Here is a 27,909-nt window from a genome sequence, read left to right as displayed (position 1 = left end):
CTGACATCAGATCTGTAAGTTTATTTGCTCAATGTACGACAGCTACATAATGACTCACATTCATGATATTCCATCACTGAGGAAAACTGCTAAGAATGGTCCGTGTGTGAAATAATTCCTTAGAGAAACACGGAGTTGGAAAAATAATCACTGATTAGACCTTAAAAATAGTTCACTGCATAACATGACAAAAAGCACAAAGGCTCATTCAGAGAACATATTCGTTGTTCTCCTACACTGTAATAGTTATAATTTCACCATGACAAACACCAGACATTAAGATTAAGCTAACACTGGTGTTTCTTTTGCTTCCCCCCCACCCTTAAAAACAAAATATATAACTGCATGTCACTATAGCAACATCCAAAACAGATCAATTTGTTACGATCACTATTTGGTAGAGCAAACTTTACCCCCAAAAGGAAAAATTAAATTAAAAAAACTTTAAAAAATTTGAAGACTTAATTTTTTTTTGTCATAGGAATACATAACACCTACAGTATAAGTTAATAAATTTCAAGCTACTGTATAGAAATACAACACTAGCATGCACAATATTGTATCAATAGAGTAATGGAGGAGTAATCATTTCACTGGAGAGACAGCATCATAGGCAAGTGCATTTCTTTAAAAATAAAGAAAAGAAAATAAACCATTCAAGCTGCTTAAATATCAAGTCTCCCATTCCCTCCTTCATTTTTAGCCCTCAGACATGGTTTTATCTTGCATTATTCTAAAAAGCAGCCAGAGCCAAAGCTGAAATTTAAAAGAAAAATAGGTTTTGTAATTCCAGTAAATCATTTCCAAATGCTACAAGGAAGGACACAGCACTGCTCACTGGACATGAAGATAAATTAAGGAAAACCCCACCAACCCCCCACCCCACCCCCGCAAATCTGTTCCCATCCGTGGCATTGACCTTAGGCCCCTGTTAGGGCACAGAAGCTATAAAGCTCTCTTCTGTTAGTTCTTCTGGTAGGTTTGGTTAGTTGGGACTTCCGCTCTAGCATATGGAGGGGGCCTTCTAAGGAAAGTCATGCTGGGTAACTGTGCCACGTTACAGAGCATCGTCACACTCTTCTATCTTCACTGTCACCTGGATCCTGGTCAACACGTGCATTTCACAACTGGAAGCTCCATTTTGGTTTTAGCAAAAGCAACTGTCAGGTTTTCCTCAATTACTACTCATTCCTCTCCCTGCCTAAATAAAACAAAGAAACAAACAAGTCTGGTGTCATTACCTATCTCAGCAGTTCACAGTTACTGACTTTATAAAAAAGGCTGAATGCACATGCAACAGGTCGTGTGTTAAGACTTATCCAAAATGAGAACCAAGGACCTAAGGCTAACTGAAACAAACTTGTGGAAATAGCATCGTGGTTTCCTTCAATTCTAAAGCGTGTACAGATGGCACAAATGAATTTCCAACTTCTATGCTTTCATTAAAAAGAAAAAAAATACATAGAAAAAGTTTTGGTCAAATAGGAGTTAAGTATTTATTATCTGATAATGATTTTAGTTTATTTTCCTACAACGATTATTTGGGGAAGGAGTGTTTTCAGGGAGGAAAAACTGACACACGAGGCTCCTGAAATTGGACAGAATGTTTACGAATAGAGCTCTTCCTTTAGGATTTTTCTACCAGTAAGCTCCTAGCACCTGAATTTTCACACACTGCACCACAAACTTTCTCAAAACGACCGCCAACTTCTACAACCCAACAGCTTTTCAACCCACCCGAATGCATGCCCTGGGCACAAGGTACAGTAGGGAAGACTCAAGTGAGGAGTGAGACAGCAGTGCAGTCCCTGAGGAAGAAGCTATGGCGGCTGAAAAAAATCAGGATTTCTCTGGAAATATCAGCACAATAAATGACATACAGACCTGAATTTTCTCTATTTTTGTGGTATTTAACGTTTCTATTAAAGTGATTAATCATTTTTGTGGTGGATTTAAGTTAAGAAGAAAGAAGGACAAAAATCCCACAGCCATCTGCCAAGCACCTATTCAGCAAAACCTAAAGAAGCTTTGATTCTTCTCAGGCAAGCCTTTTGGCCTAGGAGACAGATAACAGCAAAACCAACCTGGATGAGGCTGAATAAGGATGTAAAAGCCAAAATAAGAAAAACACACAATCACAATGGCTTGATGTCACATATGGCTGTAACGTAGAAATACTGTAAACTGCAATCTAGTGTTAATACTGTCAACTAATCAGAAACTTCTGAAAACTGGCAAGGCCTAAACCACAAGGATAAATACACCTTATGTTCTAAGTCTATCAGCTTGGGATTTTAACTATTCCATGTCTGGTAGAGTACACCCTGAAAAACAAAATGCACAGCTAAAACAGATGAGCTAGAAAGTACCCAGAACTTAAAAGACAAGAGCATATGTACATAAAAATCCTTACTGGAACCACAGAACTTATTGAATGAGGGCTATTCCGTTTAAGTTTTCTTTTCATCTTAAAACCCTATTTTCTAGCAATAAGTTAAATTAAGGACAGCTCCACTTGCATTAATCTACAGAACAGTCCATATGCCAGTGTGAGGCTGCTATTCCAATACCAGCACAGCTAGCCTGACTTTCCACTAGTGGTATTTTGGCAAAAATGTCAAAGAGGTGATCAAAGACAGGATAGGTCGTGGGTTTCTCCCTAGGAAGGTCATCGCTCCCTTTCCCTCCCCCACCCGACCCCCAACTCATGGGAAAAAAATAAAGACTGCAGTAGTAGCATCAGCGTGTGCTGCCAGTCCACCTGGGGGCCTTAATTGTTGCCTTCTCCACCGTCGTCGTCTTGCTGATCGCTTGTCCAGAGCGTGAGGTTGTCTCGGAGGAGCTGCATGATGAGCGTGGAGTCCTTGTAGGAGTCCTCGTTGAGAGTGTCGAGCTCAGCAATGGCGTCATCAAAAGCGGTCTTGGCCAAGTGGCAGGCTTGCTCTGGGGCGTTCTGGATCTCATAGTAGAAAACGGAGTAGTTAAGGGCCAGGCCTAATCTAATGGGGTGAGTGGGCTGCATGTGCTCCTTGCTAATCTCATGGGCTTCGCTGTAGGCCTTCTCAGATGACTCCACGACGGTTGCCCTCTTCTCTCCAGTGGCGACTTCGGCCAGGTAGCGGTAATAGTCCCCTTTCATCTTCAGATAAAACACTTTGCTCTCATACTGGGTCTCACTGCAATTTTTGATCAGGTAGTTATCCAGCAGGCTCAGCACATCCTGACATACGGCCTCCAATTCCTTCTCTATTTTTTCACGGTAAGCACGGACCATCTCTATCTTCTTCTCATTACCATCTGCAGATGTCTTCTGCTCAATGCTACTGATGACCCTCCAGGAAGAACGGCGTGCCCCAACTACATTCTTGTAGGCCACAGAGAGAAGGTTTCTTTCTTCATTGGACAGTGGCTCATTCAGCTCTGTCACCTATTAAGGAGGAAAGAATAAAGAGCTGTTATGGTACAGATGTGTCAGCTGGGTTAATCATATCTTTATGCCGCTAAAACACAAAGAGATCTACCAGCTGATTAAAGTAATCAACAAACAGAAGTTAGGCTGTGTGGGTGTATGGAAGAGGGATGGAGCGGGAAGGAGCAACAAAGAAGGGAAAAACCTGCGACTGGCTCAATGGTGCCTGAACCCCTGCTTTCTCCCTAGAGAAGGACACATAGGCTTATTATCACACAGCTGTTCCAGGAAAGAGCTATCAAGTCTAACTCTTAGATGTAAAGTCGAAATTTGATCTAAATTACAAAAGGTCAACAAGTCTCTCATGCAACATTACATACATACCGATCCTAAGGATTTTAAGTATAGATAGCTTATATATCTCACCAGTTTTTTTAAGAAAACAGAATGACAGCTTCTTCCTAACCTTGCCCTGTCTACCAAACGTCGGTCCCATCCATTTTGGGTGAGAGTATCTTGCCTACCGGGTGAGAACATAGTCAGTCAACTTCAAGTTGACTTTTGAGAAACAAAGAAGCTTTTCTTATGTGAAAATAATATCAATTACGAACGCCAGAAAGGAAGTCAAAACTGGGGGCACGGGATTGACTCTGATCACTGACATATTAGCAACTTGGGGAACACGTGTTTGTAGTGTCTGAATACAACTGCAATAAAATGGAGAGGTGAGCAAAGCACTTCTGAGCTGAGGTGGCCAACAGGAATTAATGCTTCTTTCACTTGTGCTAGAAGGTTTTCGTCGTCCCAAACACTAAGAGCCTTGAGGACACTAAAGCAACGGCACACCAATGTTGTGTATTTTTATGACTACCAAACAACTGCATATAATAAAGAAATTAAATCAAGTGACTAAAACTATTTAATTTATATTACCTGATTTCTGTGATGTCAGAGCCATACACCTCTAAGTGTCTAACAACCATATGAAACAGAAAATTTTACAAGGAGAAGTGACTGAGCTCTTACTTTATTTTCCTATTCTGAGGTCACATTTTTATTTGTCTGGTTAACTATCATATCTAGACTGGTACATACTAAGTCAACGGCATTATCAGAAACCCCAGATCATGAGCTCTTTCCTATGACTTACAACAGACTAGATGCTTTCCTCGCCTCATTCTCTCATGTACCTGTGCTCCAGTGGTAACATGTTACTTGCAAAAACCTTTCATACTTCTGCCCTTTGTTCTTCTGCCTCTGCCTAGAACAACTACCAGTGCTCCTACCTGGAAAATACGTAGACTGTCAAGAACCAAGTTATACTCATGGCTTCTATGCAATCTTGCCCAGCTCTACTCCTCCCACCCCCAGTTAAACTGGCTACTCTCTGTTCCCTGTGTAGATCAACCACAGCACCCATGTAACATTATATTACTCAGAGATGTGAAAGGTACTGGGATATAATCCAAAAAGATAAGCTAAAGTATCTGGGGGAGGAAGGGCTGGGATTCCAAGAGACTTACCTGTGTATGGATCATTTACATTTGGTATGTATTCCTCTTTTATCAAGGAAGAGGTCGGGGTGGGAGAGGATTATACTTAAGGAAACTGGTTGTAAAATAGTTCCTCTCAGATACAATCAAATCAGAATGTAAACCATACTTATTAGTTCATATGCTTTGCTTGCTAATTCTCACAACATCCAGCAAATAACACAGTCTCAAATTCCTAAGTTTTTGAGTGGTTTTTCTGATGCTAACCTTTTACTATGCATTACTGATTCTCCACTCTACACTAGACAGCAACAGTAGCTCTGCCAGAGGTGGCCTAGGGGAAACAGATGCAGAGTGGGGGAACAGGGCTCTGGTTCTACTGGACTTCAGAGCAGAAGGAAGCCAGCACACAGAGGTGCTTTTTACTCTCTGAGCGCCTCCCCACCCCCCCACCGTGGAAACACTGCTTCCCCTGAATAGGAGGCTTATCATCTCACATCCAATTTTCCATATATTTCTGGACTTTGGAGAAACTATTCCCAGCCCTCAGCCACTGTCACTCCTGTCAATTTCTGACATATATGCAAATAACCCAGAAGACTGGGGCTTTCCAGTCCTACCATTTACTAAGTGACCTTGGGGACAAGCCACTTCATCTATCTGGGCCTCAGTTTGCATACAGATTTCTACCTCTTTCATAAGATTATAAGGGTGTATCAGATGAACGATAAAGTGCTCCCAACACAGTAGAGTGCTAGAGAGATGTGAGCATTTACTTTTTTTATTCGGCCAAGTCATGTGCCTGTGGGATCTTAGCTCCCTGACCAGGTCGACTGAACCCGCGCCCTCGGCAGTGAAAGCCCGGAGTCCTAACCACTGGACTGCCAGGAAATTCCCTTGAGCAATTACTTTTGAGAACACCTTGAATAACGTCCCTTCACTTTAAGTCTCGCCATAGGAGGCCTCTGTATTTCTCACATCATCTCGTTTATCTTCTGCTCAATGCTACTAATGTATGAGAGATACTGTATCAAGTATCTCTTCTCCATTTCATGCTATTCTCTAGTCCTTAGCTCCCTTACATCACTTCCTTTCCATAAACTTTAATATCATATAGCCTGGAATAACTCCCCAGACTGGCTTTCAAACAGGCTGAGAGGCCTCTGTAGGCCTGAGGCCCGCATACCATAGGACACCAGCCCATACTCACTGAATGAATGTGCAGATCCTGAAGACTAGCCACCTCTAGAGTAACCTGGTAACTGTCTCCAATGCAAGAAGCTGCGGTGCCTAAGGCCACTGAGATCGGGTTCTGGCCTTTCCCCTAAATCATGCTATCCTTATTTCAAGAGCCAGCAACTATTTAAAGCTCATATTACCTCACCAGTACTCTATACCGTTAGGTCTCCTCCTGCTGCAAAAGTTGGGCTAAAGAGCCCAAAGGTAGCCATTTGCGCGTATGTAAAATTTGTCCAGTTGCCCCAGACAAGCTGGAACATGGAGATTATGAAATGCCAACATCACCTTTAGATACAGTAACTCAACCACATTTGGGACATACCCAGATGTTCTCTGCCACTGAAAAACTATGTTAGAGGGGAAAACCTTTAACTCTAATAAAAAAGTCTGCTCAAAGGAACTAAGATTTCTCTAAAAGCTTAAATCAGAATTTTTTAAAAAAATCCTTAATATCAAAATGACTTGTATGAGAGATAATCTGTGATTTTTTACATTAAAATAAAATAGAGATCCCAACCATGCTAGCTTCAAAAGTCAAGATAATTTTTTTAAAAGGTCAAAAAAAGTATCCGCATAGTGTTCACAAAAGGTTTAACCAAGATAGAATGCCTATTCAGTGTAGGAAGATGTGATATGTATCATTTGGGAAGCAAGGTAATGTCTTTCAAAACAGTCACTGAACTGTGTCTAAGAACGCAATACTTGTATATATGGTCCCCAAAATTTACTGTCATGGCTACTGGAAAATATGGACAGTCTATACATTCTCCAGTTTTATGTTCTGGTTAAAAATAAAATTAAGGTTTCTCTTCTCAACTCCTATGATACTAGCTCAAGTTCAAATTTCTTTCAGTGAGTTCGAGAGAGCTGTTAGCAAAAAGGTTAGAAAAATCTGTTATTCTCACCAACAGTTTAAGAAATAAAACCCCCCAAATCCCAGCTGCTAAGGCATCAGGTATTAATTAGTTATCAACTGTTGTCCCCTAAGAGTTGATGAGGAGAGAAATCTTCTCTACCTAAGATAAGCAACCCATGAGATTCTTGGAAAGCTATTTAGATGACTTTCTGACCCTGTGGTCTTGGAGCACCAAGTCATTCACAATTCTTCAACTTACCTATGGAGAACCTTAAATTGTAAATGAGTGCAACTTCAAATGTTTACACTCCTTAAATGAAACCTGAATTAAGCTTACTTTACTTAAAATGTATTTCTATCAAGCCGAATCTTGTACAATAACTTATGATGGTGAGTAAGACGCCTTGACTTAAGGAAAGCTGAAAATCTCCAAAAAGAACAAACTTACATTCTGTTCACATCCAAAAAATAAGACAGGAGGGATGAACAGGCAGAAAAAAGGATACTTAGGGCAGTGAAACTATTCTGTACAGTACTCTAACGGTGGATACATGTCATTACACACTTGTAAAAATGCACAGAATGTACAATACCAAGACTAAACCCCAATGTAAACGACGGACTTGAATACTAATGGTGAGTCAGTGTAGGTCCATTGATGGTAACTAGCATACTACGCTGGGATGCTGACAGTGGGGAGGGGCAGGGGGCATACAGGACCTCTGTGCTTTCCTCCGTGAACCTAAAACTGCTCTAAAAAATAGTCTATTAAAAAAATGAGTTAGCAGACACCAGGTATAACATTTGGCCCCATGAAGCATTTTTGGTCTTAGGAGTGCTATCACCTGAGAGAGCCAAGAGGCCATAAAAAGGGTAAATGCAGTGACTGCTATAATATGAACACCCTACACCAAAAAGAAAAATGTGACAAGGTGCAAAATCAGTCTCAGTGTCCGTGTAATGGACAGTTATCTATATACTGTGCAGGCAGCAGAATAACCCACTGCAAGTAAATGTGACACTGTTCTGCTTGCACAAAATTAGTCATGTATTCTAGAGATGACCTGCTAAATCTCAAATTAAAATTTCTGAAAATAATCTGAAGTCATGTCTTGCACATGTGGGCAAAATGCCTTAAACTTGAAGTACAGTCTGTACAAAAAAGAGTTAACACAACAGCCTTGAGACTGCTATCTTTAGAAAGGTCTACTTGCAAAGTTGACCCTTGGCTAGCATCTGAGAACTAAGATTTTGGAAGGGTTCCCACCATCCACAATTAAGAATGGCTCACTGTCCCTAAAATGTTTGTCCAAACAATGTGGTTTATGCTAAACACCTGTTTTCCTTCTAGGAGTCTTGAATTTGGTTTGTGCTAGGCAGAAAGTGCCTTTGTGAGCATCCCTCAATGGATGAGGGGCAGGGAGGGTGGGAGGGAGGCTCAAGAGGGAAGGGGTATGGGGATACATGTATGCATGTGGCTGACTCACTTTGTTGTACAACAGAAACTAACACAGTAGTGTGAAGCAATTATACTCCAATAAAGGTCTATTAAAAAATACCAATAAACATTTTAAACATCAAAAGAACAAAACGAAACGAAAAAACCCTTGGGTACTGAGTCTCTAATGAGATTCCCAGCAGACATTTCACACACGCAATCTGTGTGAGTCCCCTGAGAGAAGACTCTGGAAAATTTGCACCTGGTCACTCTGATCTTCGCCCCAAGCACCTTTTCCCTCTGTTGATTTAGCTTTGCATCCAGTCACTGTAATAAATCATAGCCAAGAGTACAGCTATATGCTGAGTCCTGGCAGATCACTGAACATGGGTCTTGGGGACCCTCAACACATATTCAAACTCTGCCTGGAAAGCTCATCAGATGGCCTTTTAGAAGCCAGCAGAGGGACTTCCCTGTTGGCACAGTGGTTAAGAATCCGCCTGCCAATGCAGGGGACACGGGTTCAAGCCCTGGTCCGGGAAAATCCCACATGCCACAGAGCAACTAAGCCTGTGTGCCACAACTACTGAGCCTGTGCTCTAGAGCCCGTGAGCCACAACGGCTGAGCCCTCGTGCCACAACTACTGAAGCCTGTGCACCTAGAGCCCGTGCTCTGCAACAAGAGAAGCCACGGCAATGAGAAGCCCACGCACTGCAACGAAGGATAGCCCCCGCTCGCCACAACTAGAGAAAGCCCGCGTGCAGCAACGAAGACCCAATGCAGCCAAAAATAAATAAATTTTAAAAAAAGAAAAAAAAAAGGCTACACAAAAATTTACCAATTTAAAATAAATAAATAAAAGCCAGCAGCAATGACCCTGGATAAAAACTGTGCTGAAGGGAAACATTCCAGGAAGAGGAACATCCTAGAAGAAAAATGAAACTTCCATGGCATATTCAGGGCCAAGCTCAAGGTCTCATGGATGAGAGGAGAGCTTCCTGAGAACCTGGGCTTTTCTGACAGCCACCAAATCCTATGTTCTTTTCACAACTACCCTAACAAGGTGGACATTATACTTTACAGGTGTGATGCGGAGAAATCAACAGACGTTTTCCCAAAAATCACACTGCTAACACACAGCAGGGCAGGGACACAAACTCGGGTCCTCTGGTTTCAAATCCTGTGCTCTTTCTCCCACCTTGAGTCTCTGAAGATGTAAACCTTGCAACATGTCACAGAGAAAGGACTAGTTTCTCTAATAGAGGCTGTTCCTTGTTTTACTGTGCTTCACAGACACTGCAGTTTTTTACAAACTGAAGGCTTGTGGCAACCCTGTGTTGTCAGACTGATGGCTAGCAATTTTTAGCAATGAAGTACTTTTTAATTAAGATATGTACTTTTCTACAACAAGGACGTACTGTATGGCACAGGGAACTATACTCAGTATCTTATAATAACCTATAATGGAAAAGAATCTGAAAAAAATATATATGTATAATTGAATCACTTTGCTGTACACTTGAAACTAACACAACATTGTAAATTAACTAAACTCCAATAAAAAAAGATGTACTTTAAGACATGCTATTGCAGGGAATTCCCTGGTGGTCCACTGGTCAGAACTCCGTGCTTTCACTGCCAAGCGTCCAGGTTTGATCCCTGGTTGGGGAACTAAGATCCCACAAGCCTCACAGCGGCACCGCCAAAAAAAAAAAAAAACAAAAACACCTTCCTAAAAGGAATTTAAGACCAATCAGTAATAGAAAAGTGAGCAAAAGGAATGGACAATTGAAAAAGAAAACATAAGTAGAGTACTCAAATTCATTCATTTTATAAATGCTAATTTTTCTCCAATCAGACTGGCAAAACTTAAACTTTGATGACTCACTGTGAAGGCTGATACTGTGGATAAACAGGCACTCTCATCCATTGTTGGAAACGGTAAATTAGTACAAACTTTATGGAGGGCAATTGGGAACAGCTATCGGAATTACAAATACCAAGAAAACTTCTGACTCTGCCATTCCACCTCTAGAAACATTCACTGCCATCATCTGTAGCAGCTAAAGTCTGGAACCACCTGAATGGTCCTCGATGGAAGTCTGGCTAGATTATGAAACATCCACACAACAGAGTTCTAGGTAGCCATTAAAAAGGAATTTGTATGCTCTCACTGTATTTCTAGAAGGGTCTGAAAACAGAGTGGCTGGGAGGCAGTCAAGGTTGAGGAGGTTGAATTTTGACCTGTTACCAGTAGTACCTATTCAAACAAACCCTCTCCATAATTTACCCAGTTAATCACACCCACGATTAAAGTTTAAAGTCAATTTTGAAAACCAAGTTTTCAAAAAAAGCTCAAAGCCAGCAGTTTTATGTAAACAAGTTTACTGATGTAAATAACTCAAGCCCACATCTGCTGCTTTGTGCTCACCACCTCACTTCTACCGAGAATACCTTAAAAAACAAAAAAACCCAAAACTTAGTTGCATAAAAATCTTTCATTGTATCTTTATACAGATTAGGGCTGATATATGAAATACATACTATAGATTTCAGCCCTGTTTCATTGAACTAATTACTAATTCTAACATTTTTCCAGTTTACTCCCTACCTAATTTTATGGTTTCCAAATATCACTTGTCCTTTCCCGTGGTTAGATTTCTTATACTGTATCACATCTACTGCAAGGACAAGGACAATATTAATAATGCTTATAATGTGCATCTTTGTTTCATTTTGAATTTAATGGAATACGTCCAGTGTTTCATTCTTAAATACCAACTCTTTGTTTAAAAGATACTTCTATCATGTTAAGAAGTATTCATCTATTCCGTATTTTTCTAAATAACTTTTGTAGTATCAAAAATGAGATCTTCACTAAAATTATAATATCTCCTTGGCCCTCCAGATAACCCTTTATGATTTAGTACTGCTATTTCCATTTTAGAGTTTAGAAAATTAAGGCTCAGAGCCAAAGAATGGAATGCAAATCTCATGGCTCAAAATCCCATATGCTTTCCACTATATGACTGGTTCTTAACCAAGGAGGAGCTTTTTGTAAAACACTCTCCCTAGCAGCCCTAACCCTCAAAGATTCAGTATTGCATGGGATCCACACATGTCTATTTCTCCAGGTTAAGAACTGCAGGACAATGTTCCTCAAAATGTTGAGTTACCACGTGACTCAGCAATTCCACTCCTAGGTATATACAAAAGAAATGAAAACATGAGATCCACACAAAAACTTGCACACAAATGTTCCCAGCAACATTAGTTAAAACAGCCAAAAAGTGGAAACAATCCAAATGTCAACAGATGAAAAGATAAGTTAAATGTAGCATTATCCACACACTGGAATATTATTCAGGCATAAAAAGGAATGAAGTTCTGATACATGGTACCACATGGATGCCAATGAAAATATTAGGCCAGTGAAAGAAGCCCATCACCAATGACCACATATTATGATTCCAGTTACATGAAATGTCCCAAGCAGGCAAATCTATAAAAACAGAAAATAGATTAGTGGTTACTTAGAGCTCTTTTTGTTGGGGTGGGGGGAGGCAGGGCAGAGGGCAGTGACGGCTTGCTAATGGGTACAGGGTTTCTTCTGGGGAGGTGACAATGTTCTGTATTTAGATACTAGTGATGGTTACAAAACTCTGAACACACTAAAAACCCCGTGAACCGTACACTTCAAATGGGTGAACTGTATGGTATGTGAACTATATCTCAATAAAGATAAAACTGCTGCACTATGCCATAGTCTCTACAGCACTTTCACACACATCAATAATTAATTAGCTTATTTGACAAGTTCAGAATTCCAAATACTTCATAACATGTGGGCTCTTACAAAGAAAGCCCACTATAATACAGCATGAACCTCTACCTCTTACTTAATCCTCCTCTTGTGCTTTCAAATAAACTGCGTGGTTTGACATAGGTTAGTATTTCTCAATAGCCTCGCCAAAAATGAGAACGCGAGCGTTCTCTCTATTGCTCAGATAGAGTTAAGCAAACTTGAAAAGGGATAAGAATTTTACATTCCCTACCATGGGTATTCTTCATTATGAAGCAATTCAATTCTGCCACTATGGGGATAAAAGGCAGGAGAGAAATATACTAAAATAACAACTTCTCAAATTACAGACAATCCACACACAAACAGGTACCAAAGTGGTGCTCCCTCCCCTCCCTCTTGCAGACCCTGCTGGGTGCTCTTCCAACCCTCTGCTTGGACACCTGTGAGAATTCTGCCTAAATCCACCTTTAGAGAGTAACATCAGAAGTACCTGACTTGAAGATAAAGCTAAGTTTATCTCCCCTAAAACTGCCAGTCGCTAGCCTTAAGAATTTTATTTCTTGGGGCCAGAATCACTTCTTCAAACAGATAGTCCTCATACCCCTAGGTCTTCTCTACTTAACTGTTTCTATGATCTAGATACAACTCCCCTCATCATCCTGACTCTTTCCCCCCAAATTTGCCAGTACTCTTTTGTCAGTACTCGTCAGTCTGCTATTTAGAATACAACACTTCACACTTTACCGGGCTATTTTCTGAATTCAGCACAAATGAACTAACATTTATAACTGCTAGTTTTACCATAGATCTGCTTTTTTTGGGGAGGAGGGGGGCAGGGGGAAGAAGGTAAATAAGCTGGTGTATTTGAAAATGCTGTATAACCTATGGTACAGTGCATTTTAAAAGCAGCTCTATTTAGATATTATCTACCGGGCAGAGGCCAGGCATGCTGGTGAACATCCTACAATGCACAGGTCAGCCACATACAAGAGCAAAGAATAATTTGGCCCAAATATCAATAGAGCCCTGCTTCAAGTCATCAATACCCAGACCCAGGTCTCGCAGTCTTCCTCATATTACACACTCCTCTGCTATCATGCTTTTCCAACCACCTAAAACGCACTTCCAGAACTATGAAGAAAAATTCTCTATATGTCATCTTTTAAGCCCTAATTCAAATACTACACTTACTTCCTGAAGCCTGAAAATTCCTCAGGCAGAACTACTGCTTACTCTGTGTGTAACTTTCACCTTGCAGTTATTATACTGCTTATATCTAATGCCTTGTAGTTTAACTGAATACTTTTCTTTCTCCTAAAAGGATTAAAGTCCTTAAGGGCAGGTAGCACACTTCACTCAGCAGTGAATCAACCACAGTACCTAAACTGTCACTTCCGAATGTTTAAGCGACATGAATCTACATGGCTGTATCCAGCCCAGACTGTTTGCATAAATGGCCCTAATAACTCCCTCCAACCCTGTGTATATCTCCTTCCTTTTAAATGATTTCGCAGCTCCTTCCATCAAGAACTTCCATCAAGAACTATATTTCCCCAACTCTATAATCTGAACTTGATCATGAGACTTGCTTTGGCTAGTAGAACATTAGCAAGTATGAGGTAAGCAAAGGCCTGAAAAGTGCTTGTGAATCAGGGCTCGCTGCTGGGAACCTTCCCCAGGCAAAGAAGCCTGGGTTAACCTGGAGATGAGAGGCCTTTACCTCTTCATAGTTATTCCGGCCCCACAGTAGCAAGTCTAGACCCAAACTACCTGGCCAGTATAAAGAACTGTGATAAACAAGAAATATTTGCTTTAGGTAGTTTGATACAAACAAAAACTTAACGAATATTAAGATGGCTATTGTTAAGTGCCACCTGCATCAAATGTAACGAACAGTTGAATTTTAGGGTCAAGGTACAGGACCTGAAGCAAAAACAAGGCCACTTCATTAGCCGAGATTCCACCCATTGCTCCAGTCTGATCTCACTTTTCAACAACCGGGACAAATGCCAAAGCTCTGCAGCTCACCATTTTACCTCACAAATCAGGAAATAGATATACTATGCTCTAGCACTCCCTTGGCTAGCAGTCAAATTAACCCTATTCTAAAAATTAGTTAACTGGAGCCTCAACTAAGGAGCCCGCCTGGCACAACTAAGACCCGGTGCAACCAATAAAATTTTTTTTTTAATAAATATTTTTTAAAAATAAAATAAAAATTAGTTAAATCAAAATTAGTTATGCAGGTTCTTATACAAGCCCATACTGACTCCCTCACAATCTTCTCTTTCATGCCTTTTCTGTGCTTCTAAAATTTCTCCTAGAATCAATGTCATGTTCACTTTCTTTGAGATTGTCTACCTGTATCCAGACGTCTGGCCCTACCTCCTTATCCAAGCCTACTCCCTCAAATTAATTCTGAACAACAGTTCAGTTATCTCATCGATTCTGACAACTTATCCCCAAACCACACCTTTAACCTCACTCACAACCATTCATTTTTTTAATTTTTATTTTATATTGGAGTATAGTTGATTTACACTGTTGTGTTAGTTCCAGGCATACAGCAAAGTGACTCAGGCATACACATGTATCCATTCTCTGCAGTCTCTTCCCATACAGGTTATTACAGGATATTGAGTAGGTCCTTGTTGATTATTTCATGTAATGTGCATACGTTAATCCCAAACTCCTAATTTATCCCCCCGCCCCACCCCCAACCATTCACTTTTAAAATCAAACTCCTGCCAGTTCCTGGGCAGTCCACTGGTTAGGACACGGCAATTTCACTGGTCAGGGAACTAAGAGGTGCGGCCAAGATAAATAAATAAATAAATATTTTAAATAAATAAAGCAAAAAGAAATAAAATTAAAAAATAAAAAAATTTTAAAAACGGGAGTTCCCTTGTGGTCTAGTGGTTAGGACTTGGAGCTTTCACTGCCGTGGCCTGGGTTCAATCCCTGGTTGGGGAACTGAGATCCTGCAAGCTGTGCGGAACAGCCAAAACAAGTAAAAAATAATAAAACCAAACTCCTACCTATCCTTCAATGTTACCAGTCCTCACTTCCACCTACTAGGCTTGCTCTTGAGCCCTCTCCTTTTTTCTCAGCCCCTTTCCTTTAGGTTTTATTTCCTCCTTGTAAGGTTCATCAAGATCCATCAAATTCAATTTTTTTCATTAATATCAACATTCCTATGCCTTGTCCTTCTGCTATACCATCTCTAAAACACCCAAATTCTCAATCAATAGAGCCACCCAGCCTGCTTTCAACTCTTATATCCAAAATATGGGGCGGGGTAGGGGAGAGGGAGAGACCAAAAAAAACTAGATTGTAATCACTACAAATTAAGGCTTTTTAACCTCAGCAGGGCCCTTAGCACTCACTGCCTGGCAACCCTTGCTCACTACTGCCTCTTCAAAGGAAAGTGACCAAAGGCCTTTACTTGACAAACAACTGCCCCTACCACGGCCGCCTCCTCCCTGTATGCAAACAAGATGCTTCTTCCCTCTCAAGATATTCCCATCAGTCACTCTCTTTCCTGTACTTTCCCACTAACATGTAGTCCAAGTTGAGGTTTAAAATAAACGATGCCGGGGCTCCCCTGGTGGCGCAGTGGTTGGGAGTCCGCCTGCCGATGCAGGGGACGTGGGTTCGTGCCCCGGTCCGGGAGGATCCCGCGTGCCGCGGAGCGGCTGGGCCCGTGAGCGGCTGGGCCCGTGAGCCATGGCCACTGAGCCTGCGCGTCCGGAGCCAGCGGGGGAGGCCACAGCAGTGGGAGGCCCGCGTACCGCAGAGAAAAAAAAATAAAATAAACGATGCCTTTTAATCACATCTGTTTCCTTCAAAATCAAGTTTCTGAAAATTAGCCTATACTTGTTACCATTTCTTCACCTTTCATTCACTCCTCACCCCATTACCACTGTCATCAACTGTCTTCCTACCTCACATATCCCATGTTCTCTTATGTCTTAATCTTAATTCGTAAGGGATCTAACACTACGGACTAATCCCCCTTTCTTGACACTCTTGTCCATTTTGTTAGCTTTCTTTCTTGGTTTTCTATCACCATCTACTTAGTCTTTTCTTCCTCATTCCAGTCACTACTGAAGTGGGATTCCCCAGGGTCCACTTTGACTTCAACTCTCAACTTTGCCTAGGTGACCTTATTATGCCTGGTAGGAGACTCCCACTAGAATGTTAGTTCTGTGAGGGCAGGGGATATTATATCCTCCAGGTCTGAGACTAGAACCTGGCCATTAGTGGTTCCTAAACAAATATTTATTTACTTAATGAATAATAAGTAACACTGAGTGCTTAACCTGTGCCAGGCCCTGTTTTAAGAGCTTTTCATGAATTAACTTGTAGCCACGATGCTTCCATTTACCGCCACTTAAATGTTTCCTCAAACACAGCATGCCGGCAACTGACTTGATCTTCCCCATCATTTCTCCTTCCTCCTCCTCCCGTCTCCAGCCATCAAATTCTCTCTCTCAAATCTGCCGTCACTGTCCATGTCCTTCCTGGTCCTCATACCTTCAGAGCAGACCCTGCAATACCAATCAGTCTTGTCCCTCTGCCACACTGTCCTCCTCTTCAACTTCCACACTGCTGCCAAGGTTCTCTCCAAGCCAGAAACCGGACAATGATCCTCTTCTGCCTGAAACCCTTCAATGACTCTCCAAAGCCTAAGAAAAAAACCCAAACTCCACAAGGCCCTTCATGAACTGGCTCCGGCCCCTATTTACCTCTCTGGACTCATTTCCTAACATTCTCTCAGCGCAACCAGTAGTGACTGGATCAATCATGCAACAGATTCTGCTCCCTGTACATTCTGCAACTAAACAATGCTATTCCCTCTGCCTGGACACTCCTTTCTCCAGCCTTTCCCCTCCCCTCAACATCCACCCCTCACTGCTCTGCTATCATTTCTCTAGGAAATCTCCCCTGATGCTCAGGGTGACTTCAGTGTCCTGATACCACAGCACTGGGCTGACCTTCACTTTCTGTGTGTGGAATGTTCCCACAGACGTTCAATAATCCCCTCACAACTCTACCTTCCCTGTGTGAATTCTGGATCAGTACCATTCACTTCTTCCACTGCCTAGAACATCTACAAAATATTCAAGTTAACATTCTTTTCTTCCTTTGATCTTCACTTAAATCCCCTCAAAACATGTTTCCACATTCCAGTTTGTGAATTCCACACAAGCCCATATTATCTTTGATGTACAAAAAAGTCACAGCTTCCTCCCATTTCTTTCAAGTGAGGTATACTCTTCCATTCAGTTTGAGTGGCATCCTTTCACTTCTTGGCCATACCTGTAAGACTCCAATGGCAAAAGCATGGTACTTACCTCCTTATGCTAAAAACTGCAAGTTCTCCTTTGTTAAATGGTATTTAAAACACACCACAATCATGGGGCCAAATATTTTCTAGAAGAAAGATTACACTCATATTGAGTATTTCATCTTAGGGCTGTCCTAAAGAAGTCTGTTCTGTATTAAAAACCTGGATTACATAACAACCCTCTCAAGCACAACCAAATGGAAAAATATTAAATATACAGCAGTTTGAAGGAATTTCAAAGCTTCTGCAAACAATGGAACATTGACTAAAATTAATGAAAACAGAGCACTGAGACAATAGCTAAAAGATTACCAGTATCCATGTATACACTTCACCTTTGACTCCTTTTTGAAAACTAAAAAACCTTTTAAAAGAGGCCGAGATTTAGGAAAAATACTTTTAACTCAAGCCTTAATAAGCAAATTACTTAAACATTTCCCCCTGTAAAATGGGACCATCACTTTATAAAACTGTTGTGAAATTAAATGGGAAAAGTATAGAAAGATGCTTCCCAAGTGAGAGTAAATGTCCAACTATATTGCAATATTTTAATCTGAGACTGTGTAACTTAAAATCTTGTCTTCCGGGCTTCCCTGGTGGCGCAGTGATTGAGAGTCCGCCTGCCGATGCAGGGGACACGGGTTCGTGCCCCGGTCCAGGAGGATCCCACATGCCACGGAGTGGCTGGGCCCGTGAGCCATGGTCGCTGAGCCTGCGCTCCGTGGCGGGAGGGGCCACAACAGTGAGAGGCCCGCGTACCGCACCCCCCCCAAAAAAACTTGTCTTCCCAAAAATATAGTCAGTGCAGAAGTCTATAGAACAGATGTGAAAAGTCATACCCAAAAGTACACTAGGTTTTCCACTGTGTAGTGGAACTCATCAACATTTCAGGGTAATGCTATGCCACAACAGCTTAGTAAATTATAGTACTGACGTGATTTTCACAACAGATGTAAACACTTGCTAAAAAGCTAGTCTTAATCATCCTTCATTAAAAAATATATGTATTTATACAGCCAGCCAGATTATGAAGAGAAAAACATGATCAAAATGCAAGAGTACCATAAATCCAAAATAAGAACTAGCTATAATTCACTCAGTGTTTTTGAGAATCTATATGCTAGACAGAGTTCTAAATAAGTAATGTTAATAGAAATATATTTTATGCAATTTTAAAGTTCAATTCATTACTATAGCTGTTTGAAGTTTACCATGTTGTTTTCTCTTCCTCAATAAATGGTTCCAAAAATCTAGCCTTTTTCTGCAGGACCTTCGAATGGTAAAAAAATAAAACGGCAGTATACTCACCTATATTATTGATATCAATAAACTAGTCAACTCCATACTTCTGAGCATGGAATTCAAACCCAAGGTGTCCAGGCCCAGACAGCTAGTGTATGTACGTATCTATCTACCTACCTACCTACCTACTCATACCTACAACCAGTACCATGATAACTTTAAGGCAAAAATGATTTTTTAAAAATGCTTGGCAAGCAACAAAACCGAACAAAAGCAAAACTTGTTTATCCACATCGCCCTCAACAAATCAATTAGGTTTTAGCACTTCTATCAGATTGGTGATAAAAGCCAGAACTGACAAAAGATATCAGCCTTTGTTGTCCCTTTCCCAAAAAAGGCAGTAAAAATCAGTCCAGTAATGATAAAACCCTTCTCTAAACCTATCTAACACAGCACCACCTTTCCTCTCCCCACTCGTGACCCATCCAGCCTTTCCTCCTCCTCATGAGCAAAGGCTGATGGGAAGCAGCACTTGGATGTCAACTGAGAGAAACACTCCTCTTAAAATCAAGGAAAAAATTATCTGCCACCTGGATTATATGCCTTAAGCAAGAAACTACACTTTGAGGTTGCCAAATCTGATTATAAAGAGATCCTGCTGGTAATTGGAACATTTGTGGGAAATAAGGTGTAATTTTAGGTCAATAAAAAACCATCTTGGGCTTCCCTGGTGGCGCAGTGGTTGAGAGTTTGCCTGCCGATGCAGGGGACACGGGTTCGTGCCCCGGTCCGGGAGGATCCCACATGCCGCGGAGCGGCTGGGCCCATGAGCCATGGCTGCTGAGCCTGCGCGTCCGGAGTCTGTGCTCTGCAACGGGAGAGGCCGCAGCAGTGAGAGGCCCGCGTACCGCAAAAAAAAAAAAAAAAAAAAACCATCTTGCAAGATGGTAAATACCAAGGGGGCCAGAACAGTAGTAAAGTATATAGATAGAAGACTGGCCAATATGCTGACAAACGGTGAAACTGGTTATATGGAGTTATATCATGCTATTATCTTTATTTTGCATATACTTGAAAGTTACCATATTAGGTTTTTTTTGTTTTGTTTTTTTAAATTTTTAAAAAAGGTACTCATTCCAACCACAAGAAAGCAGAAGAGAGGCTTGCCACAAATAAGCTTGCAGTTAAACTTTCCCCTGTTTCAACCTCATTTTCTCTTTCTGGAGCAGAAAGGGCAATAGGGTATCCTTGAACTTTGAACCATGTGTATGTACTATCTATCCAAACAATTACATCTTCCAAAACTTTTGAGATACATACCAGTACTAGTGATGGTTTCAAATTCCTTAAAAATTCTTAGCAATTCTTTCAAAAATTCCACTTTGGGGTCTCTGTCCTAATATACAATCTGTGTTGAAAGCTTTAGCCACAAAGATTTTCATGGCAATATTATTTATAAATTTGGAAACGGCCTAAATGCTAAATAAAAATTAAATTATGACACACCCACAGGACTGTTCAGCCACTGAAAATACTGATAACAGAAGAAAATATCCTTGAAATATCAAGGGGAAAAAGCAAGGTGCAAAACCCTGTAGAAAGACATGATGGAAATATCCCTGCATAGGGAACTATTATGGTGATACTTGTCATTTTTCTAGCGTCCTAAAGGCCAGACATTTTTGTCATCAGTGGTCTGTCCCACTGATAACAGCCTTCCAAAAACCAGAGTCCCTTAGAAGATCAGAGCATCCCCAAATCAAGATATTCTAAAATTTTTCTTTCCTACTCACTTGTCCCCACCAGCTTTCCTTGTCTGCGGAATGCTGTTCTGCTGTTCTTACCCTATCTTGTTATTTCTCCTTATCCTCACGCATTGGGTCATTTTCAAACTACTAGAAAAAATATATAGTGTCTGGGCTTCCCTGGTGGCGCAGTGGTTGGGAGTCTGCCTGCCGATGCAGGGGACACGGATTCGTGCCCCAGTCCGGGAAGATCCCACATGCCACGGAGCGGCTGGGCCTGTGAGCCATGGCTGCTGAGCCTGTGCTCCGCAACGGGAGAGGCCACAACAGTGAGAGGCCCGCGTACCGCAAAAAAATAAAAAAATAAAAAAATAAAAAAAATATATATATATAGTGTCTCAACTTTAAGTCTCTATTTTTACTACACAGATGTAGTTAGAAAGACCAGAGGTGAGTCATATGTGAAGAGTGGAGTATGATTTGAAAATAACATCTATCCACTGGGTCTAGCCATGCCAGGCAGGCCCTCATGTAAGAATGTCCTGGCGGGAGTATGGGATTGTTTGCATGGCGACTATCCATCCTGGGCTTCTGCTGCAAAGACATACTCATTCACTATTTCATGTTAGACCCATACAAAAGGAGCATTGTGTTGAACTGAATAGTACTGAATTGAAACAATTCAGTCAAAAATATTTTAAGCTTATTTCCACATCCTTAAAGTACTGGCACCATAGGCAACTTTGTTTCCTAGATCTTGGTTATTTGAATACGGTAGCTTAAGTGCCATATTAATAACTCCTTTCAGAAAGCTAAAGAAGTTTTAAATGATCTCTCTTCAAAACAAACCTTCTTTTTCAAAGCCTTCCTCTTGTTACCTCTTAGCCTTCTCTCACTTCTCACACCACCACAGCTGCTCTTCATACTCGGCGGTGGGGGAGGGTGGATGAGGGATTCCTCTCGCACTACTGTCATTACGTGTTCAGCTGCCCACCGTCGTCACTGTCATATCCCCAGCTCTGGCACCCCTGTTCTAGCAACAGAATTATTAAGAGGGAAAAGCTGACACTACGCCTGGGTCCTACTCACCAAGTTTGGCTTTACACCTCTCCAAAAATAAGGTATCGCTTCAAAGATTAAAAGGATAAGACCAATGAGTTTATTTGGAATTTTTTAAAAATGTCATATTAAAAATCTATATATGTAAGAACACTCTCATTTCTATCTACTTATTCACAACACAACTAATGCTATGCACCACATTATTCAACGTAGGTAAAGAAAAATCTACCTCTGTGGGACACCCTTACAAGTGATATGCTGATGAACATTTGGTTTAGACTTCACGAGTTCTTTTAAAAGGAAGAAAAAAAAAGACTCATGCAAAGTCTTACAAGATTTACAAATTTTTATTGTTTCTGCAAAATCATGGAACCAAATAAATTTAACCATTTATCTTAAAATTAAAGCTTTCTTTTGGGAATTTTTGTTGATCACTTTTCATGTAACTTTTTTTACGACTCAAATCCATAAATTAGTAAAATCAAAATTTCAAGTGCCAGTCTAAAGCAAGATAATATGGTCTGGTACTAAACCAAAATGATAGGTAACACCTAAAATGGAATGTGGGGAAGACGGCAGAAAAATGATTCTGACAGGAAAGGCCATAAGGCAGCTCATGTTGATAGCCTTGATAGCCTTGATAGCCTAGAATGACAACAAATACAGGTTCCCTATAATTACAGTCTCGAATATCTGGTCAAGCTCTAACAAACAGAGCTTAGAAAATAAGACAAAAGACAATGGTTTATATGTGATTTTTTTCCCTTTGACTATTAAACATATAAAGTGGTCTTTGCTTCTTTTTTCCCACATCTCATGGAATCTGGTAGGAATACAGAAAGAATCAGATGCCCTGCCAGATAAAACTGTTAGGGCTGGTGATACTGGAGACAAGAAGTTGTTCCTGGCAGCCTCAGAAACACCAAAACAATGTATTTAACATCTTATTTACGAGAAGCCCATGCTTGAATAGCTCACCACTCTCAGCACCGCAGGAACCGGGGCCACACAGCAGGGCAAGTGTGTCTCATGAAGTCAGTCTTGGGGTGGGAAATGAGTGATGATAAGAGCACCAGCAAAATCCCTATAATCTCCAAACAGTTAATAGTTTGCTCCGATTTCAGGTAAATTGTTCTTATTAATTTGTGTGAGCAACGTACTGTTTTTAAGCTCTGTAACTTTTTAAATGGAAATACAAATCTAGCCAAAATAAGTCCCCTTTTCAATTTATGCTGAAAGGTTCGGATGTTAGAAAACAAAGAAGAAAAGGATACTGATTACCACTGGCTGTGAGCCCTGCACTATTGACACATTCCTGAATCAGTAATGTGCTGCAATCCAGCCAGCTATAGCCAGACCATCATCACTTTTTAAAAATATCATTTTCCTATTTTTTCTAGAGGTGATGGCTGCACATCACTGTGAATGTACTGAATGCTACTGAATTGTACACTTGAAAGTGGTCAGTTTATGTTGTGACTTTTACCTCAATAAAAACAAAATCATTTCCTCCACTTTTTAATAATTTAGAGTTTGGTTTAATAAATAAATAAGGCTTCCTCCAAATACTAGGGGATGAAATCCTCCCCAGGGTCTGCAGTTAATCCAAAGAACTGTAATGAGGATGCACATTCAGCAACGTCTTTTATCTTAATATAATCCAAAAGATACATATGAAATTGTTTAAATAATTAGAAAAGGCACTTAAGAGTCATTTCAGTTACTGTGAAGGTTAACATAAAAAGCAAACTGTCATCTGTATTCCTTATACCCCAAAGAGAACAACTGAAACCACATGACTTTGATTATAATAATGGCTGGCAGAACTCCACCTCTGAAGAGTCTGAAGAGGTGTCATTACTCCATTAGTGATAATGGCTATTGATCTAGCCTCCTGGAAGAGCTAGTAGGAAAAACAGAATATTTAACATTGTAAAACCTTTTTAAGTATATCGATTCCACCACGAAGACTTTTTTATATAATTAAGATAGCCTTTTGCCACTAATGCCCCCCAACACACCCGAGTTAAATTGCTTAACCCAGTAACTTTAACAAAGTTACTAGCCCAGAACATTTTCTGCCCGCCCTCCCCCCCCACACCCCGCCCGTAGGAAAGTACCAGTAGCCTACTTAGAATATTAACTTCTCAAGAGGCTATTAAAATCCAAAGGACAAGTCAGTATTGTCTAACAAGTAGGAAACATCTAGGTGTTTGCTCTTTTTAGATATAAGCCTACACATGTGTCTTAAAAGACTAAACTTCCTTCTTTCCTCCTTTCCAGAATACACCATTTTATCTCTATCCTGGTCACCCACCTACAACTATCACAGGTCCTAACTCTTTACTACTAGGGTAACTTCATCCGATGCAAGTAACTTTAATCACGCTAGCTAGCATCTGGATGACTTCAGCCTTAGAAAAGAACTTAAGTGATAGAACTGAGTATTTTCTTTGTATCTTCCTGTATTTTCCAAATTCTCTGATGAGATGATTTTTATAAACAAAGGAAGAAACAAAGTTTTATAAATAGTTACCTTTTCTTAAGCACCTACTATTATTTTTTATTTAATCCTCACAACTTTGTCAAGCAGGTGTTGACCCATTTTACAGATGAGGAAAATGCAGATCAGAGGTAAGCCTAATTCCTCAAAATCATGGTAAACAGATTTGGAAAAGGTCTGCTATATTTTATAAACTGTTTTTTCCTGCACACTCAGTTAAGGAGCAGAAACATAAACACAGCAAAAGAGAACTTTTCCAAATCCCAAGCTAAATTGTTCTGTAATGGATTCTCATTCCCTAACGTTTACTGAAAATGCCCCAGCAGGACGTCATAATTTTTTAAAGGTTTTTATTAAAACCTGCCGAGTTAATAATTTGCAATAAACCCATGTATACAGCTCATCCCTGCACTATGAGCATAAAACATATTCTTGTTTAAAACTTCTATCTTTATTCCTTCATTGCCCAATTTTAATAGTGAGACAAATGTTTAAAACCACGACTGTATCTTATAAACTTTTGAGAAAACTACAAATACGAAGGTGAACAGGCATAGCCAGACGTCCCTGATTTGCACGTCTAAGGATAAATGAAATTCTTATTTGGAGGACCAATTCTCATCCGGTGGAAGATAAAATGCTCATTTCCACCTGGCTTATCTGCTAATTTCTGCATTACCTTGGACAAATGCCATCTGCATACTCCCTACCAACCCATTAGGTGCATTGCAGCCTCTGTGTCATTGTGTGTGACATCACTGGGTTGCTATGGATATAGGAGCGAGGTCACTCGCTTTCCTGTGAAACTAGAAATATGGAAAAATTAGAAGAGTCTAAGTAATGTGAACTAAAGATACTGATATCTGCTAAAGTGCAACTTACATCATTTGAGCTTTAAAGACAGCAACTGTGGCAATAATATTAATACAGCAGTACTCCAAATTTCAGAATCAATTCTCTTCCTTAATGAGATAAAAATCTTCTTTGTTAATGTATCTGGCTTAAATACACAGGCATCAGCATTGTCATCTTCTGTGAACCAGTAAAGTTATTTAAGAATTAATCTGCAATACCTATACTGCTTCATTAAAAAGGTTTAACAGGCAAGGTACACTCCTCCATCCGCTGCACACTGGAGATGCGTTTTAAAACCTTTGTTACATAAGGCAGGAAGTTAGATATGAAAACAGTGGGAGACCGAAATCATTAGATAATTTTACGTTTCATTTAATAATGCTCAATACTTCCCCCATCCTCTAATATCAAACTGGTTGACCACCCATTAGGTGAATATAGTGTTACTGACAAAATGGTGCAATACAAGCAGGAATCTGCAAAATGCGACAACTGGAGATCAGTATTCTCTTTTCATCAGCATTGAGGATGCGCTAGGTTTTTTTTTTTTTAAGCTTCAGATGCATCTAACAAAACAAATTTAAAAAAAAAAAGACTTTTTCCCCTTTAAAATAACTCCTCCCAGCCTCCACCCAGTCTAGTCTCTCTGCAATACGACAAATGCAGAATCTTCTGGAATGACTTGATACTGCCTCCCACCACCGCTTTGTTTGCAATATCAGATCAGAGAATATTTTTTCAACTTACAGGAATTTCGACAAATGTGTGCCTATATTTAAAAAAGAAACAGCATATATCACAAACTGAACCAGTCAGCTAAATTCACAACCTTTGTTTTAAAGACAATACCAACACTTTTCAATACGAAAGCCGTAGGAAAACAAGGAGATGACATATTGAGAACAATCAATGAAAACGCTAGCGAGACAAACGTGCCCCCTTCCTAAAAGCAAGAGGACTTGCTTTGGGGCATGCAGAAAGAGGAGCCTTTTGTTAAGAAAAACGTGAGCAAGGAGGTTTCGATTTTGCATCATGGAGCCCAGGTTTTCAGGACAGCCTACATTTTTCCCGGGGAGGTCCTAAAGGATCTGTCTGGAGAGGCAGTGGGAAGATTTGGGGAGGGGGGGAGTATTAGAAAACCGGGAGACCTGCTGAGTGAATGGGAAAGGCGCCGCCCAGACATCAGGGAGAAAAGAGGAACCGCATCCATGCGGTCCCCCGCCCCCACACGGCCAGGCTGGGAGGAGGGGAAGTGGGGCACAAAGGATGCGCACGGCCCCTGCTCAGGTCCCCAGCAGACCCGGAGGCGCAGCGGCCAGAGACCCCGCTCCCGAGACCAGCCCTCCAAGACCCCGCCCCAGCGCGGGCGCGTGGGGAGGGCCGAGGCGGCAGCGCCGCCGGCCCTGGGGAACGCTCGGGGAGAGGCCGCGTCACACCCGGTCCTCAGCGCTCTCAGGACCCTCCCCAGCCCCCTCTGGGGCGGCCAACCTGCAGGAGCGACGGGCGACTAGTCCCCAAGTCGACCCCGCGAAAGCCCGCGTCTGCGAAGGGGCTGGGGCGAGGCGGCGGGGGGGAGGAGAAACTCACGTTCTTCATGGCCGCGGCCATGTCGTCGTAGCGCTCCGCCTGCTCCGCCAGCCGGGCTTTCTGCACCAGTTGCTCGCGGTCCACCATCTTCACGGGCTGGGTCGGGCCGGGCGAGGAGACCAGGGCGGCCTGAAGGGCTCGGAGGGCGGCTGCGGGCGCGGCTGGAGCCCGTGTGCCGGAAGGACCGACCCACGAAGCGAGGGGCTGAGGCGACGGCGCGAAGGCTGCGGCTCGAGCTGCGACCGCGGGACCGGGCGCGAGGCGGCTGCGGCTGCTGTGCGTGCCGCGGGCGGACAACCCCCTGCGGCCCCGCCCACGCCGCGTGACGCAGGCGGCCACGCCCACCACCCCGCGCACCCCGCCCCAGCCCCGCCCAAGCCCCTCCGCTTCTCGGGTTGCCCCTCCCCAACTCAGCTCGCCACCGCCTTCTGGGTGTCCCCTTCTTCCCCGCTGCCCCTCAACAAGCCCCGTTTTTCCCTTCACCCCGGTTGCTGCGCCCTAGCTTTTCCAGACGACCCCCACCCCTTGCCATGCAGACCCCCGCCCTGCCAGGCCCCCGGCGCGTGGGCCCCTGGGAGTTGTAGTTCATCATGTGCTGGGGTGCTACGTTGGGGAGATCAAGGACAAAGGAGCGGTCAAGACTACATCTCCCAGTGGTCATAGCGCGCAGATGGAGGAGGATTCGGGGTGGGGGGGGTCTAATTCCGCGGCCGCTGGGGACCCCTGGCGGGGACGAAGGCTGCCTGTGTCCGAGCGAGTGCTGATTCACGGCCCCGCCCCATATTCTTCGGGAAATTACTGGGGGAGGGGGCCAGGGCCTCAGCCCTGGACCGTATTTCCGAAATAAATAGCACGCCATGGGGGGATTGGGGAGATGGGGCGCGTCCACTATTGATCCAAACTGTCAGGGTGGTACGCACCTCAGGGATGGCTGAATTAAAGAGCCAAACCTTGGGGGACTGTCAACCTCCCCCACCCCCCACAAGGCTCCAGCTCCCCCATCCCCACCTTGAGGTTCTTGGACCTGACAGGTGGAAATATGGAAAGACAAATACCAGCCGGGCACTCTGGTTAATATACAGAAAGGATGCAGCTGTTTGCAGACTGATCCCTGGGGAGCCCCTTCTTCCTCTCCGGGGTGGAGCGTTAAAGATTCAATTCAGTTACCAGAGCCAATGGATGCTTACCACTGGGTTGTGTCTCGGGGTTGACCAAACCTTCTCTCCCCGCCTAGGATATACACGCTGAGGTCAGGCTGACTAATTCTTGCTCATATGCTTCCCTTTTTGACATTCCATGTAGCTCACACACCCCATAGTTTTGA

At 42.0% G+C, this 27,909-nt stretch overlaps 1 protein-coding gene across 1 annotated transcript; it reads right to left on the bottom strand.

Annotated features, from left to right (window-relative positions):
* Nucleotide 1: 1 nt before the first annotated feature.
* YWHAG (tyrosine 3-monooxygenase/tryptophan 5-monooxygenase activation protein gamma) lies at nt 2-26,883 on the bottom strand. The gene is made up of 2 exons (XM_022588025.3): nt 26,586-26,883; nt 2-3,427 (listed from the first exon to the last, which is right to left on the bottom strand). Exons 1-2 carry the CDS (start codon nt 26,670-26,672, stop codon nt 2,771-2,773), a joined length of 744 nt encoding a protein of 247 aa, XP_022443733.1. The 5' UTR covers nt 26,673-26,883; the 3' UTR covers nt 2-2,770.
* Between the last annotated feature and the right edge of the window lie 1,026 nt (nt 26,884-27,909).

Source organism: Delphinapterus leucas, chromosome 15 (assembly GCF_059928025.1).
Source record: "Delphinapterus leucas isolate spDelLeu-1000000601 "Yukka" chromosome 15, BTC_Dleu_Yukka2, whole genome shotgun sequence".
NCBI classification, from domain to species: domain Eukaryota; kingdom Metazoa; phylum Chordata; class Mammalia; order Artiodactyla; family Monodontidae; genus Delphinapterus; species Delphinapterus leucas.
This window is presented reverse-complemented; position numbering and strand designations above follow the sequence as displayed.

Excerpts from the sequence above, each read along its gene's own strand:
- YWHAG (XM_022588025.3), bottom strand. The coding sequence starts at position 26,672 with ATGGTGGACCGCGAGCAACTGGTGCAGAAAGCCCGGCTGGCGGAGCAG. Across the intron at positions 3,428-26,585 it reads TGGCCGCGGCCATGAAGAAC|GTGACAGAGCTGAATGAGCC; the intron begins GTGAGTTTCTCC and ends CCTCCTTAATAG.